Genomic DNA, 16,216 nt, shown 5'->3' with positions numbered 1-16,216 from the left:
AAGAAATGTATTCATTTTAATGTCAGGATGTTGTCGTACAATCTTTCAGAATAAATGAACCACATTCAGAAGTCAGGGGGGTGGGGGTGGGGTAGGAATATAGTTGTTGTGCAATAGTTATACTTGGCCCTGTTAGCTAGGGATGATGGGAGTTGTAGTCCAAAAACAGCTGGAGGGCCAAGTTTGGCCATCACTGGAATAGGAGGTTGATGCTGAATTGAACAGCTGTTAATTGCACAGCTGCCAATCATTGCAGCAGACACATTGTGAAGCAGGACACATTTTATGAGAAAATTTGCCCAACTGTATGCACTTAAAGGGCTGTAAAGGGGGAGCGGGTGGTGCTGTGGTCTAAACCACTGAGCCTCTTGGGCTTGCTGATCAGAAAGTTGGCGGTTCGAATCAGTGTGATGGAGAGAGCTCCTGTTGCTCTGTCAGTGTTAGACACTGTAAAGCAGCAGCTGATGATCTCACCTGCATGTTGCCATCTTTAAATAGGGTTTTCTTTGTTGCTAACCAGTAGGACATACTGAAGAAGACGAACTGAGAAAATGAGGAAAAAGCAGGAAGCTGATTTTGAACATGTATAACTGTTTTCATGTACTTAACGGGTTTGCTTGCTTGTTTTCAGCTTCAAGGCAAAAAACAGCATATCAGAGCACTGCTGATTGACAGAGTCATGTTGCAGCACGAGGTAATGTGCCTTTCTTTACAACCAGTGTTTATTTGTTGGTTACCTTTGAATTTGAAAAAAAGTTGAAGCCTTGTTGTTTACGCATGTTCCTTACATTTATAACGTGAACACACACAAATGCACGTGTATTCTAATTTAGCCTTTTCTGTTTAGCTAAGAACACTCACTGTTGAAGGCTGTGAGTATAAAAAAGTACACCAAGACTTGATCAGGGACCTCCTGCGTTTGTCCACAAGTTCATACGGCCAGGTAAGCATATGTTGGGTCTGTCAATTTTCTGCAGTCAGGGTGTTAATGGGGTTGGCTTCAAACTGGTGTTTGCAGGTAATACGGTTCTGTTCTGTTTTTAGGGCAAAAACCTACGCAAAGGCACTGTGTGCTAGCTTTCTCCTTGTCAGTGATATTCTTTCGGTTTGGCAAAAGAGTGGCCACTTTTTCAACCACTGCCATCCTCGTCAGGAGCAATGACGCCAGCTCTGTTAGGGTTTGCCATATTTCAAAAAGTAAAAACCAGGACACCCCGAAAGCTGTTGAAAAAAAGGGGGGGGAGATGAGCAGTTCTATTCACATGGCATAGGGATTGCCCTTCTACTCCTCTGCAGATGCTTGGCTAATGCAGGCTTCCTCAAACTCAGCCCTCCAGATGTTTTGAGACTACAATTCCCATCATCCCTGACCACTGGTCCTGCTAGCTAGGAATCAGGGGAGTTGTAGGCCAAAAACATCTGGAGGGCTGAGTTTGGGGAAGCCTGGGTTAATGGCTAGTAGTTCCTGTCCCTCGTGGCATAATCCAAAGGGGGAGACTCATAAAATTCCAGGAGTCAGCCTGAAACGCAAGCAGGTGCGGAAAAACATTCATTAATTGAAGTTTATAGTTCCTGTCTTCAGCTTTTGTGCAACTGTTTGTGTTTGTTGTTTCTTTAGGTCAGAAACAAAGCTCAGCATGCGTTCTTCACAGCCCTGGGGACTTACAACTTCTGTTGCAGGGACATCATTCCTTTGGTTCTGGAGTTTTTGCGGCCAGATGGGCACGATGTCACCCAGCAGCAGTTTAAAGTAAGCCAGGCACTTCTTCAGTCTCTTCACGGGCTCTTGTTTTGTATTATATGATGCACATATTAATGGGCTTTTGAAGTTGTGCTAGCATGACTTTGAAGTGGTGGCATGACTTGTAAGTAGCAGTATGTAGTGAATTACAGTAATCATGAAAAACAAATGACACTAATGTCAGTGTACCAAAGACTTGCCTTCTCCCTGAATCTAATGTGTTTCCCACGTTCTTCAGAGATTGCCATTTTATTAATACCTTCTGCAAACCCTGAGCACAGACACCTTTCTAAATCATTGTAACATGGACTGGTTTGAATGTGGGGTGAGATGGGAGGGTGGAGTTTTTATCCAGTAGAATGGGCTCAAGGAACTTAGTCTTCCTTATTTAGTTAAACCCTTAGTTATGAAATGCTTTAGATTAGATGTGGTAACAAAAGGACTGGAACAATGTTTCAGTAAAGGGGAGTCATTTATTATTTTTACTCTGCTGTTCAGCTGAAAATATGAAGCCCAGAGTGGCTTTCACGAGATACAGTATAAAACATGCCACAAAGGAAAATGGGATGACAAGGAACACAACACGAGGAAAACAACCAGTTCTTTAAAACCTCATTCATTCCATTAACTCTGTTCCCTCAACTTTTTGCATTAGTTGGGGGCTTGTGGGATTGAGACACGTGCAACTGCAAATATCTCCTCTTTTCCATTTAGTTAGTTGTGAAGAATATTATCTGAATGCAGAGCAATAGCTTAAAGGAACAAGCTTCTGCATTGTGTCTGCAACCTTGGAAGAGTGAAGCAAGTGCTTCTAAGATGAAAGAGCTGCTTTTAAAAAGTAATGTCAGAAGTGTATGGGGTGTAACTCAGCATCACAGTGTGCAAACGTTGCAGCTTGCCAGATAGAATGACCCCCCTGAACATTATTCTAGAGATTTTCTCAAACCCCTCCCCCCCAAAAGCCAATTTTGGGCATGTGGAGTGGTGAGAGCCCTGTTACACAAGCAGAAGTCCTTGCACAGGGCTTCTGCTGATGGGGCACATTAGGAACCCTGTCCCTACTGAGTATGCTGCATATTTACTGTTAGGTAAAATGATGCAGGAACTTTTCCTTGCCGCTGCCTCATAGAATAAATCACTTAAATTAGTGTTTCTGAAATGACAACTGTATAGACGACTCTGTAGGCACCTAACAGTACACATAGAATCATAGAATCATAGAGTTGGAAGAGACCACAAGGGCCATTGAGTCCAACCGCCTGCCAAGCAGGAAACATACTTTACTGCAGTTCTTTGAAGCTATACAATCAATTCTAGGTTAATAAATGTGTCCTCAAACCTCTTTTCTGTAGGGTGCCTTGTATTGCCTTCTTGGAAACCACAGTGGGGTGTGTCTGGCAAATCTTCATGACTGGGACTGCATTGTCCAAACCTGGCCTGCAATAGTCTCTTCTGGACTTAGCAAAGCAATGTCTCTGGAAAAACCATCCATAGTCCGACTATTTGATGACCTTGCAGAGAAGATTCATCGGCAGTATGAAACAATAGGATTGGATTTTACAGTAAGCATGAAAGATCTTCTTCACTAAGAAACTGTTAGGGATAACTGGATGAAGGGATTGCCAGCGGTTGCATGATGATCCTGGAACCCAGTAGCGGCATGTGCGAGTCTTGAGGGTGGGCCACCAGGGCCAATCAAACTGGGTTCAAGGTAGTGCTTCATTCATTCCTGCTTCCAACGTTATGCCGGCAGAGTGATTGCCGTCATGAATGAAAACCGTTTGCATGCTAGGCAACCAAGTAATTTTTGTGCACAAAAATTAAACGGTTCCCACAGGATTCGTGAAACTGGGGGCTCAGGACAGTATGCCAGCAGAGAAATGTGATTTACCATCCAGAATAGACCCCGCTCGGTTTTTGTGTTCCTGCTGGACGATTGTGCTGCCAGTGGTAATGCGCAAAATGGGTCAAATAGGTTTACATCTGGTGCAGGGCTTGCCTTGGAATGGATGTGCTACAGTCAAGGAGCTTCCAGATCAAAGGAGCAGGCAGTTGCTGTGTTTTCATGGGTGACGCATCAGCAGATCTTTGTAACCTGCTCTGGGAGCCTTTTTTGGTTGCAAAGCAGAGGAAAATACCACAGGGACCCATGAAGAGGCATGTATGAGGCCCACACTTTAAACCCCTGTCTGCACTTACCATGAAACTCACAGCCCAGATACTGTGAGAAGCACATAGCTGAACACCCAGGTACATGCAGCAGTGGTGAATGGTGGAGCTACTCGGAGCATGAAGAAGCCCTTATGACATGTGTTTTGTTACGTGTTGGGGAGCCGCAGCTAATGATGTAATTCTGTACAGTGGTGCCTCGCAAGACGAAATTAATCCGTTCCGTGAGGCTCTTCGTATAGCGGTTTTTTCGTCTTGCGAAGCAAGCCCATTGACAGCTTAGCGGATTAGCGCTATTAGCAGTTTAGCGGCTTTTAGCGGATCAGCTGATAAGCGGCTTAGCGGCTTAGGAAAAGAGGGGGGGAAAGGGGAAAAAACCCGCAGGAACTCGCAAGACATTTTCGTCTTGCGAAGCAAGCCCATAGGAAATTCGTTTAGCGAAGCACCTCCAAAATGGAAAACCCTTTCGTCTAGCGGGTTTTCCGTCTTGCGAGGCGTTCGTCTTGCGGGGCACCACTGTATTGTTTTTAACACTCAATTGGGAGCCGCCCAGAGTGGCTGGAGAAACTCAGCCAGATGGGCGGGGTATAAATAACAAATTATTATTTTTATTCTTACTCTTATTCTTATTATTAATGACTAGGTTGCTTCTAAGATAATTACTACAGGAACAGAACATTTGGATGGTTGTTATATGAGGTGTTTCTGACTGGGATGTGAAAATATAACTTTTAAAGCATTTGTGCAGTTACAGTTTTCAAAAAGGCCAAATTCCTTTGGGAGAGTGGAGAGGAAGATGCAGTGCAGAGATACCGTATTTTTCGCCCTATAGGGCGCACCCGCCCATAGGGCACACCTAGTTTTCGGGGGGGGGGGGATCAAGGGGAAAAAATATGATCCGCCCCGCCCCGCAGCTCGGTGCGCTACTCCAAGACCTTCTCCCTGCTTTTGTGGGAGGTGGCGGAATTCCCCCACCTCCCACAAAAGCCCACAGGAGCTGCGCGCAACTCCTGCAGGCTTTACGACCAGGAGGGAGAAGGGACTGAAACGGCCAGTCAGTCCCTTGTCCCTCCTCGGGGAAAAGCCCCCAAGAGCAGCGCGCTCTTTAAAGGCTGTGCGGCATCCTGCAGGCTTTTCTAGGAGGTGGGGGAATTCCCCCACCTCCTAGAAAAGCCAGCAGAAGCCATGCAGCCCGTTTAAAGAGCGCATGGCTTCTGCGGGAGGTGGGGGAATTCCCCCATCTCCCGCAAAAGCCCACAGGAGGGAGAAGGGACTGACTCGGCCAGTCAGTCCCTTCTCCCTCCTTGGGGAAAAGCCCCCAAGAGTGGCACGCTCTTTAAAGAACGCGCAGCTCCTGCGGGCTTTTCGACCCAGCTTGTGGGGCTGGTGGTGGGAGGAAACGCTGCTTTCCCCCACCGCCAGCCTCAAAGCCAGGTTGGGGAGCAGCGCTAAGGCATCGTGTGCCTTCCCGCTGCCCCCCCCCCCAGCTTGTGGTGCTGGCAGTGGGGGGAAGCGCTGCTTCCCCCCACCGCCAGCCTCAAAGAGCAGACTCTCCTGGCTTCAGTGAAAGCAACGTGAAGCCTCTGGAGCGCAGGCTTCGGAGGCTTCGCGTTGCTATCGCTGAAGCCAAGGAGCCTGCATTTGCCCCATAGGATGCATACACATTTCCCCTTCATTTTTGGAGGGGAAATGTGCGTCCTATAGGGTGAAAAATACGGTACGTAGATGATCACAAAAATTAAGGAATGATGCTACAAGTAGGGGCTAGGATTACTGGGCTTTGGGAATATTCCTCCAAAAGCAGTATTATTCGTTTGATAGACTGAATATATATTTTAGAGAGTTTTTTGTGTGGCGGTGAAGGTCTTTTGAATCCATAAAACGCCGCATGTTTCCCTAGGGAGGAATGTCCTTGTTCTGTCAGAGACTTCATTTGCATCTCCCTACTTTGCCAGGTTCCGGAGAAATGTGTTGAGGTCGCTGTCCTCATGCAGAAGTCGGGGGTTCTGCAGAACAACTGGACGAGTCTTAGTTCAGAGGAGCTCCAACAGGGAATTCAGCGACAGAAAGAGAGGAATGCTGAGTCCTCTCAGTAAGTGCACCAGGGCCATAGAATAAAATTAACACTTTATTTAACTTTGCAATGATATGTCTTAACTATTCATTTTATTTTGCATTAAAATAAGTAAATAGCTAGAAATTTCACTTTTCCAGAATGTATATAAAGCTTAATTTGCTGTTCATCAGTTTTTGCCTCTTTTGCTTCTAAGAAAAAAACAATCTAATGACTGTCTTGTCTGTTCATGAACACTTCAACATGTCTGTCTTTGGGTTGATAGACAAACTGGAAAATGTGGTGCTCAGTTTAAATTTTTCTTGTAAGGCACCTTGTGGTAAGTCTTTCATATGCAGCGGCTGCCACAAAGAATTGTATTATTTTAGCAGGTAGCAGAAGCAGAGGAGGCACACTGCATGTTATTAAGGTCCTAAATGTGATTAATATTGGAATGTTTCTTTTCATTTTCAGAAACTATGAAAACCTGATTAATAAGCTGTTAGATTGTGTGGATCAAAGAAATCTGTAAGTATGCATGTTTCATTTCCAAAATGTAAATCATTCTCTGGCTTTGAGGGACTTTTAGACAGGATTGTGAGATTATTCTATGTGATTCTTTTCCCAGTCCCCATTCTAAATTCTGTGGCAGATAAAACAGTTTTCTTTCAAGGCTTCTGTTCGTATAAAAGGGAATCAAAAGAAGATTCAGCCCAGATATTTTGACACACGACAGCACCACTCCCCCACAGGTCTTACGGGATCAGAGCTGACTAATGTGATAATTTAACTCGGGGATGGGGAACCCGTACCCTCCCCAATGCTGTTGGACGCCAAACACCTACCAGCCCTAGCCAGCTTGACCAATGGTTAGGGATGATGGCATCTGTAGTCCTGCATGTGCTGAGTCACAGGTACTCCACCCGTGCTTTAGCTAACAATAAATTCTGAATGTTTTGCTCAGTACCTGCTTCTGAGTAGATTGCATTTTTCTTGTAAATCGTCTGAAGATGGATCATGGTACCACCTCTTGACTCTTCATGTTTTTCTTTTTAACAATGTCCTTATCTTGAAGTAAATCCTCAACTCATTGAAAGTCCTCGTTTGTATCTCTCTTCTTTGGGCATTATAGAAGGCTGCAGAAGTGTTGACCTTCAAATGCTGTTGACATTCTTCATCTTCCTTCCCCTATGGGGATTTATTTTTTAAAAAATTTGGAAACTCCATGCCTTTAAGTATATTATGATTAATCGGATCTTACAGTCTTACGCAGGAGTTCGGTTCCAGTGGTTCAGTGTATAAGCAAAACCGTGTATACTCAAACCCTTGGAAGGGAAAGCTTTTAATGTTTAAGGGAACATTAAAAGGGAAGCTTTTTAATGTTTAACAGACTACAGTGGTGCCTCGCAAGACAAAATTAATCCATGCCGTGAGGCTCTTCGTATAGCGGTTTTTTCGTCTTGTGAAGCAAGCCCATTGACAGCTTAGCGGATTAGCGCTATTAGCGGTTTAGCGGCTTTTAGGGATCAGCCGATAAGTGGCTTAGGGCTTAGGAAAAGGGGGGGGAGGGAAAAAACCCCGCAGGAACTCGCAAGACATTTTCGTCTTGCGAAGCAAGCCCATAGGGAAATTCGTTTCGCAAAGCGCCTCCAAAACGGAAAACCCTTTCGTCTAGCGGGTTTTCCGTCTTGCGAGGCGTTCGTCTTGCGGGGCACCACTGTACTGTATTTTACTACTTTGTTGGAAGCCGTCCAAGTATGCTTAGCTCAGGTATGCGACACAAGAAGGCGTAAGTAGAATCTCTGAATAGTACTAGCTTTTGGAATTCTGTTGAAGAATGAAGTCATGTTATGATCTAGCTGAGATTCCTGCATTGCAGGGGTTGGACTAGATGACTGGGGGTCTCTTCTTCCTATACAATTCTATAAGATCTGAAATAGGAACTTATGTCTACAGTGAATTCATAGTGGCATGATACTTGAAGGAAAACCCAGCCAGATGGGCAGGGTAGAAATAATAAATTATTATTATTATTATTATTATTATTATTATTATTATTATTATTATTTATTATTCCCCTGTGTGAGCATCCTGGGGCTTCCAGAAGTGGCGTGCTGGCTCCAGAAGCCCTGGGATGCTCTTGTGAGATCTTGTGGAAGCATCCCAGTCCCAGTGAGATGAGGGAGCCTTGCTTCCTGAGTAAGGCCCTCCCCTCACAACGACTCTGCATTTAATTTGTGGGGTTTCAAACAGCTGGCCTTCGACTGCATGTAGTTGAAATTGTGCAAGCTAGATGCATATAAGATGCGATCGTGTGGATATTAGAATTGCATATATCTCTACTACCACACACACCACCTTAAAATTAGAGCTGTTGTGCAAATGAGAGTTAGGCCTCTTGTGTGCAAATGCTGGAGTGGAGAGCTGTTAACAGTGGCCAGAGGAATTGGTTTGGCTCTAAATTGTGCTTGATAACTGCATTCATTCACTCTGTCCCAAAAGGCTATTTGATTCCATTTCCTCCCTTTCCTCCTCAGCCCCTGGAAGTTTGAGCACATTGGTGTCGGTTTTCTGTCCCTGCTGTTAAGAGACGACAGGGTGCTGCCTCCGAGAGCCATCAAATTCTTTGTGAAATGTCTCAACCACGACGCCCTAGTGGTTCGCAAGGTAAGAAAATGGCAAATGGATTTAAATGGTTGGTTGCCGGTGCTGATCCCATTCCTCTTAACCCAAAGGCAGAGTCACACGATTGCTTTTGCACATGTCAAAGTGATACCTGCTGCTGTTCTTGTAAATGAGGTTAATACGCATTTTGCTTCCACACTGCCATGTCCTGGGCAAAGGTCAGACTTGGTGGACACATGTTGGCTTGCTGATTTGCCCAGTGTGCAAAGGAAACCACTTTGGATAACTAACACCACTGACATTCCCTTTTGGACTTCCACTGCAGCCCAAAGTGAAGGGATGAATTAGGGCTTAGTAAATCATTACTAAATCATGGACGTGGGTGGCACTGTGGTCTAAACCAGTGAGCCTCTTGGGCTTGCCAATCAGAAAGGTCGGCAGTTCGAATTCCCACAACGGGGTGAGCTCCCATTGCTCGGTCCCAGTTCCTGCCAACCTAGCAGTTTGAAAGCATGCCAAAAAGTGCAAGTAGATTAATAGGTAAACGGCGTTTCCGTGCGCTGCTCTGGTGTTGGTGTTTCGTTGTGCCAGAAGCGGCTTAGTCATGCTGGCCACATGACCCGAAAAAACTGTCTGCGGAGCGGACAAACGCCAGCTCCCTCAGTCTGTAAAGTGAGATGAGCGCTGCAAACCCAGAGTTGTTCATGATGGGACTTAACTGTCAGGGTTCCCTTTACCTTTACCCTTTAAATTGTTACATAGGCATCTGCCTTACACTAGGCCAGACTAATTGTACAACTACTAGCTTTAGTTTTCTCTAACTTACAGTGGCTCTCCAGGGTCTTAAAGAGAGATCTTTTCCATCATTTGTTGCTTGGTCGTTGGATGCCAGGCATTGAAACTGGAGCCTTCTGTTTATGAGATTTTGTTGAAGCTTTTTCATAATACGATAAGATCAAAGAAGCTAATCTAAATAAAAAACAAAAACAGGGGAACACAGAAAAGAAACAGCAAAGGAAAAGGAAAAGATAGGAAAAAGAAATGAGAGAAAAAGGAAAAATAAAAAGTACTTCCGATTTTCTGTCTTTCAGTCACATGAAAGAAAGTACTCAAAATATTAACTCAAGAATGGCATCCAACTGATCTGCTTTCTGTCAGGCAATACTTTTCACAATCTTCCAACCCAAATGACTCGTATTAATTTATTTTCCTTTTACACAAAAAGTCCAAAAGAGGTTCTCCAACCTTAAGCCTTCCCTATGGAGGACACATGTTCCTCCACCGAACTCTAGTCTCTTCCTCACTGAACCACAGGAAGCATAGGGTGAACCATTAGGAGAAAATAAACAAGAAGAGTTGTGGGTCAAATTTAGTGCTGTGAAGGGGGGGGGGCGAGTCCAGCTTTTATGCTTGCTTTTTCAGTTACTCAAAGCTGCTGAGTGAACCAGAAAGTTATTTTCCTTGGGATCGGATGAAAACGTGGGTGCAGATTGTTTTGGAAGGACACCACTTCTTTCTCTGGATCAACAGGCAGGAGTCCACTCCTTGCGTAGTTCTGTAATATTGGGCGTGAGGAAGGGAGAGCAGCTTTCTTTTTTAAGATAGCAATGAAGCAGTTGCTTGCACTGAATTTTTAAAGCACATGAGCTAAACTTTCCTTTTCCTTTTTTCAAAAAAGATGGCGATTTCTGCTGTGGCTGGCATCCTCAAGCAGCTGAAGAGGCCTCACAAGAAGTTGTCCATCTGCCCGTTCCAAATCAGTAAGTGTCCTGAACAAAAACGCTTGCAAGCACCGAGTTGCTTCCCCCCCCCCCCATGAAGTTTTTTTTTAGTGTGTATATGTGAACTATGTACTGTGTTATATAGGGGGTGTCAGATTTCAAGCTTGCAGGATCTATTTTTCTTTCTACTGGAACCCTAAGATCTATCATTCAGAGCAGGAAACAAAATGGCGGCTTGAGGATAGGTGGAGACAGTTGCATGCTTCACTCATTGAATCGTACCCTAGATCAGGGAAAGTGGGGCCAGGTAATGTAGGGCCCTCCAGAAGTTGCCGGTTATCAAAGCTTAAAATCTTTCCAATAGATCTTTGCTGCAGGGAGTTTTGTCCCCATTAAAGTGCCAAAGATGGAACCCTACCACCTTCCCAAGATGCTAAATCTTGGTGTTCTTCAGCGACAAAGGCAACAATTGAGCTAATTTTCAGTAAAGCCCATGGTAATATTGTACATTTTGATGGGCTTTTTATACTTGTGCTTGTTTTTTGTTTTAATTATTTCAATTTGACGAAGTAAAGAGAAGTTGGGTTCGTAATGCAGGTTTAGTGGTTTTATTGTCATCTGAAAGCAAACTGCATGGCTTTCCTTTATATAGAAAATGTAGATCGCCCAAGAATTCTCAGATTTCTTCTGGAAATTCATGTGAAAAGGGTGGGGGGAAATGGTATGTATACAGATTCTTAAAACTGACTGTCTTCGTTTTTAAAAAAAACCTGATTGTTGATGACGGGCGGTATATAAATTTGATAAAGAAATAAAATAGTTCCAATCACAGGAACTGATTCACAGGATCAATAATATAACAGTTGCTTTCTCTTTTTGTGTGTGTGAGCAGGTGGAGCCCCTCAGCTTCCTGAGATCAGGGCCGGCGACAGACCTGACAACCAGTGGCTGCATTATGACAGTGCAAGGTTACCAAAGACTAAAGAAGCTTGGGAGGCCTGTCGTTTTGTGGAGAAAACACACTGGGGTTACTACACCTGGCCTCGGTAAGTACTGGCTTGTCCCGTCCCCCCTCCTCTGGTGAACCTGGAAGGGACTGGGGCACAGATGGGGAACCTGTAGCCCTCCAGGTGTTCCATCATCATGGAACCACTGGTTGTGCTAGTGGAAGCTGATGGGAGTTGGAGTTTAAGGATTTGTGGAGGGCCACATGTTCCCCATTGCGGGACTTAAGGCTCCCTTGTTGCCTCTGTCAACAGCCTTCTAACGGTTGTCTTGCTGGTATAACAACTACTACTAGTAGTACTTACCGTATTTTTCGCCCTATAGGACGCACTTTTTCCCCTCCAAAAATGAAGGGGAAATGTGTGTGAGTCCTATGGGGCGAATGCAGGCTTCGCGGACCTCTCCGCAAGCAGTGGAAGCGCTCCCGCTGCTTGCGGAGAGTTGCCTGCATGCCGAAGCCTGCGCGTGCTGAGCTCAGCACGTCCAGGCTTCGCGGACCTCTCCGCAAGCAGCGGGAGCCAGCGCTGGGCTCCCATGGCTTGCAGAGAGCTGCCTGTTTGGGGACTGGGGTCGGGGGAAGCTCGGGCCTCCCCCGCCCCAGCCACGCACCTGGGGGGAAAATATTTTTTTCCCCTTTATTCCCCCCCCCCCAAAAAAAACTAGGTGTGCCTTATGGTATGGTGCGTCCTACAGGGCGAAAAATACGGTATATCCAGCCCATCTGACTGGGTTGCCCTAGCCCCTCTAGAAGACTTCCAACATAATAAAAACACAGCAAAACATCAAGCATTACAAACATCCCTATACAGTGGTACCTCAGGTTATATACGCTTCAGGTTACAGACTCCGCTAGGTAAAGGGTAAAGGGGACCCCTGATCATTAGGTCCAGTCGTGGCCGACTCTGGGTTTCATCTTGCCTTATTGGCCGAGGGAGCCGGCGTACAGCTTCCGGGTCATGTGGCCAGCATGACTAAGCCGCTTCTGGAGAACCAGAGGAGCACACGGAAACACCGTTTGCCTTCCCGCCGGAGCGGTACCTATTTATCTACTTGCACTTTGACGTGCTTTCGAACTGCTAGGTGGGCAGGAGCAGGGACCGAGCAACGGGAGCTCACCCCGTTGCGGGGATTCGAACCGCCAACCTTCTGATTGGCAAGTCCTAGGCTCTGTGGTTTAACCCACAGCGCCACCCGCATCCCGACCACAGACTCCACTAACCCAGAAATATTACCTTGCTTCAGGATGAGAACAGAAATTGTGCAATGGCAGCACAGCGGCAGCGGGAGGCCCCATTAGCTAAAGTGGTGCTTCAGGTTAAGAACAGTTTCAGGTTAAGAACAGACCTCCAGAACGAATTAAGTTCTTAAGATAGTTGTTGTTTATTTCCATGACATCTGATGGGAGGGCATCAGGCCCTCTACATGGTTCCCTTCAGGCAGTGAGGAAACCGCCAGAAGACTCTTGGAACTGGACCTCAGTGTCCGGGCTAAACGATGCCAGCGAAGACATTCCTTCTGGTATACAACAGTATACATACTCTGCTTATTCTTGTTTTGGGGCAGCAGCAACATTATTTCTCCAATATACCTTTTAAACATATTCAGCTCTTTGGAGTTTGATCTTACCTATCTACCTAACACATTTTGCTACAGTGAGTTGCGGTGGGGTCTAAATTTTGATTTGGCAATGCTACCTTTTAAAAAATAACACGTTTGAGCTCTGTAGAAGCTTGCCTCCCTTTGTCATTGCTATACTGGAACAATGACCCAGGAAATGCTGTACCTACATTTTTTGTTCAAAAATATTGAAACCTATCTTGATTATTATTTTTCTCTTCACAATTTCTAGAAATATGGAGATTTATGCTTCTGCTGAAGAGCAACCAAAGCTTGGGAGGAGTAGAGATGAGCTTTCAGAGGTGAATGTGATATTTTAAAACTCTACTGAAAGTATTTTCTAGGACTGATTCAAGCTTGAGCATATATATATTTATTCCTGTCGTGACTGTGTATGTTTGAACAATTCCAAAGCCCAAATGTGTAATCTGGATTCCACATAGAAACCTAGGCCAAATAAGAATGCAACTAATGACTTCCCTATACACCAAATAACTTTTTGGTAAGCTCCATGGTTATTCTGATCATGTTTCACATTATCCTGCCTGCCTGCCCCCCCACATGGTGATTCAGTTTATAAATGATAAATGTAACAGCTTGATTATTTTCCTTCATGGGAACATTAGTTAAAAGCAGCTGCTACACAGGTTCTCTTGACTGTGTCGCACGTGTGTTTTTAACAATAATTGCAACATGAAGCGGTTCTTGCATGGGCCATTATAGAATCTCATTTATGTGGCCCAGTGCACATGTCAAAGAAGCCATAAGCAACCGCTTGCCATGAATTAGTGTTACTTGTTCCCATTTGTGCCTGCCCTTCAGTTTTCTTTCCCAAGTCGGGAGGCACTCAGTTTGTTTCTCTCCATAAAAGCGATGAGCAGCTTACCATTCAAAAAAAGTTGATGATTTCTGGCCACCCATGGATGCTTTGGCTATTACTTTACTTCAAAGGTAGCCAACTTGGTGCTTTCCAGATGTTATTGGTCTGTATTTCCCATCAGTCCCAGCCTGGATCACCAGTAGTCAGGGGTGATGTAGACCTAAAAATTATCTGGAGCACACCATGTTAGCTATACCTGTTTTCAGTGCACCACACTGGTTTATGAAGCATATGGGTTGTCTTCTCAACTCAAAATGATTGCTGAACCGGGGATGGAAAGTTAGCAAAAGGAAAAGCACTGCTGTAGAAAGCTACACAAGGTCTTTCAAAGCTTAAGATGTAAGAGTATTTTGTCCTTGCCAGGATTCTGAAAGTCTTGCAGTTCTTCTAATGAGCCTGGGAAAATGAGGCTGGTTCAAAGGTTGTCAATTGAGTTGCAGCAACTGATGTCCTGGCTCTTATTAATTTCACAGGAACCCAGATTTCTATTGGTATTTGCACAAAATGAAGCTGCTTTGAAATGAGCTGCACTCGTGAATAACGTTTCCTTTGACCCCAAATGCCTGTTTTTGTTAAGGTGTCACATATCTGAGACCATAAACTATGCAGACTTTTTTCCCAGGATGATGCCTGACTGTTGTACGAACCAAACAAGGCCTTTTAGTTTCATTGTGCTCTTGTTTCTTCTTCTTTTTTTTTTTACAGGCGGAACAGGTCATTTATGATCATTTTTCCGATCCAAAATTTGTTGAGCAGTTAATCAAGTTTCTTTCTTTAGAAGACAGAAAAGGAAAGGATAAATTTAATCCTCGCAGATTTTGCCTCTTCAAGGTAACCAGTTATCTATTTCTTGGATTAGTTACACCTTCTAGAAAATGATAAAATCCTTGGCAAAAAGCTCTATAATATATGACCCATGCAGTTAAATTTCTGTATTCCGCATATTGGTCCAGTTCAGACAATTGAACCAAGGTCTCCTAAACCATAGTTTATGAAGCTGTGAATGAGTGCCATGACGAAGTTGTCCTTAGCCCCTCTATTAAAGGGAGGTGGCACTGTGGTCTAAATCACTGAGCCTCTTCCCACACTGGAAGAATGGCAGATGCAGCTGATGGACTATATGCAACTGGCGGAGATGACTGGCAGAATTCGAGACCTGGGAGAAGAAAGGATTGAAGAAGATTGGAAGAAATTTAAGATTTATCTACAAAAATATTGTGATTTAGAGGAATGTTAATAAGGATGCTTGGTTATAAATAATTGGCCATCACTAAATTGGATCGGAAATTGACGATAAATGAGATTAAGAGAAACAAAAATTTGTTGGAGAATTGTTACACTATATTGAATTGAGTGGTTATAAATTTGCAAATAAGATGATAATTTGCTTGAAAAAATTTATTAACGATGTAAGTGGGAGCGGGAGACGTGAGGAAGTCCAAAGAAGTTATGAAATTTTGTTAAAACAAAGCAATGCTGTTTATTATCTTTGTATTTCTTTTATAAAAAACCCTAATAAATATTTTATAAAAATAAATAAATAAATAAATCACTGAGCCTCTTGGGCTTGCTGATTGGAAGGTCAGCAGTTCGAATCCCCATGACGGGGTGAGCTCCCGTTGCTCTGTCCCAGCTCCTGCCAACCTAACAGTTTGAAAGCACACTGCTGTGGCAGAAAGGTAAACAGCATTTCCATGTGCTCTGGTTTCCGTCACAGTTTCCCGTTGCACCAAAAGCGGTTTAGCCATGCTGGCCACATGACCCGGAAAGCTGTCTGTGGACAAACGTTGGCTCCCTCAGCCTGAAAGCAAGATGAGCGCCACGACCCAATAGGCACCCTTGACTGGACTTAACCGTCCATGGGTCTGTTGCCTCCCCCCCCCCTTTAGCCCCGCTATTCTTCTCTTTGCTTACCTCTTTGGAGCTTATTTTCTGACTTGTATTGAGCCAGAGTTTTCATTTGCTTATATTCATTGCATTGCCTTCTGTAAGACTTACATTTGGGGGGGGGGCAGAGAGAGAGAGACTCTATATCCACAGCAGATGGTCTAACTTTCCAGTGGTTTGACATTCTTCCTGATGGCAAATTCTTTCTATTGTCTCCTGTGGCAGACGAATGCCCACTTAAAAAGAGACCCTATAAAAGTGGCAATATATGCTTTTGGGGAGCTTGCTTGCAAATATATTTTGAGGGAAATGTTGAAAAATATAATTTCATGCACCTGTGTAGGCATGTGCAAATGCAGGGGGGTTCTCTCTTATTCCGGGGGGGGGGGGTTTAGCACAGAACTGCAACACTGGTCACTGTTGCTTTTCTCTCATTCATGGCTTATGCATCTTTTAAAGTTAAGACCAGTACAGTGGCGCCTCTGGTTACAAACTTAATTCATTCTGGAGGTCCATTC

The 16,216-nt window shown here is 44.4% G+C and overlaps 1 protein-coding gene across 2 annotated transcripts in view; it reads left to right on the top strand.

The window, feature by feature from the left end:
- Positions 1–16,216, top strand: part of PSME4 (proteasome activator subunit 4) — an 81,289-nt gene that overhangs the window by 45,959 nt on the left and 19,114 nt on the right. For both annotated transcript variants that reach the window (XM_081854450.1, XM_081854451.1), the window contains 11 exons: positions 632–694; positions 848–943; positions 1,619–1,750; positions 3,094–3,303; positions 5,866–6,002; positions 6,438–6,491; positions 8,501–8,630; positions 10,267–10,348; positions 11,202–11,355; positions 13,164–13,233; positions 14,517–14,642. In XM_081854450.1, the coding sequence (XP_081710576.1) occupies positions 632–694; positions 848–943; positions 1,619–1,750; positions 3,094–3,303; positions 5,866–6,002; positions 6,438–6,491; positions 8,501–8,630; positions 10,267–10,348; positions 11,202–11,355; positions 13,164–13,233; positions 14,517–14,642 (1,254 nt within the window). The remainder of the gene's footprint in view (positions 1–631; positions 695–847; positions 944–1,618; positions 1,751–3,093; positions 3,304–5,865; positions 6,003–6,437; positions 6,492–8,500; positions 8,631–10,266; positions 10,349–11,201; positions 11,356–13,163; positions 13,234–14,516; positions 14,643–16,216) is intronic.

This window comes from Podarcis erhardii (assembly GCF_964252035.2).
Source record: "Podarcis erhardii genome assembly, chromosome: 3".
NCBI lineage: Eukaryota > Metazoa > Chordata > Lepidosauria > Squamata > Lacertidae > Podarcis > Podarcis erhardii.
This window is presented reverse-complemented; position numbering and strand designations above follow the sequence as displayed.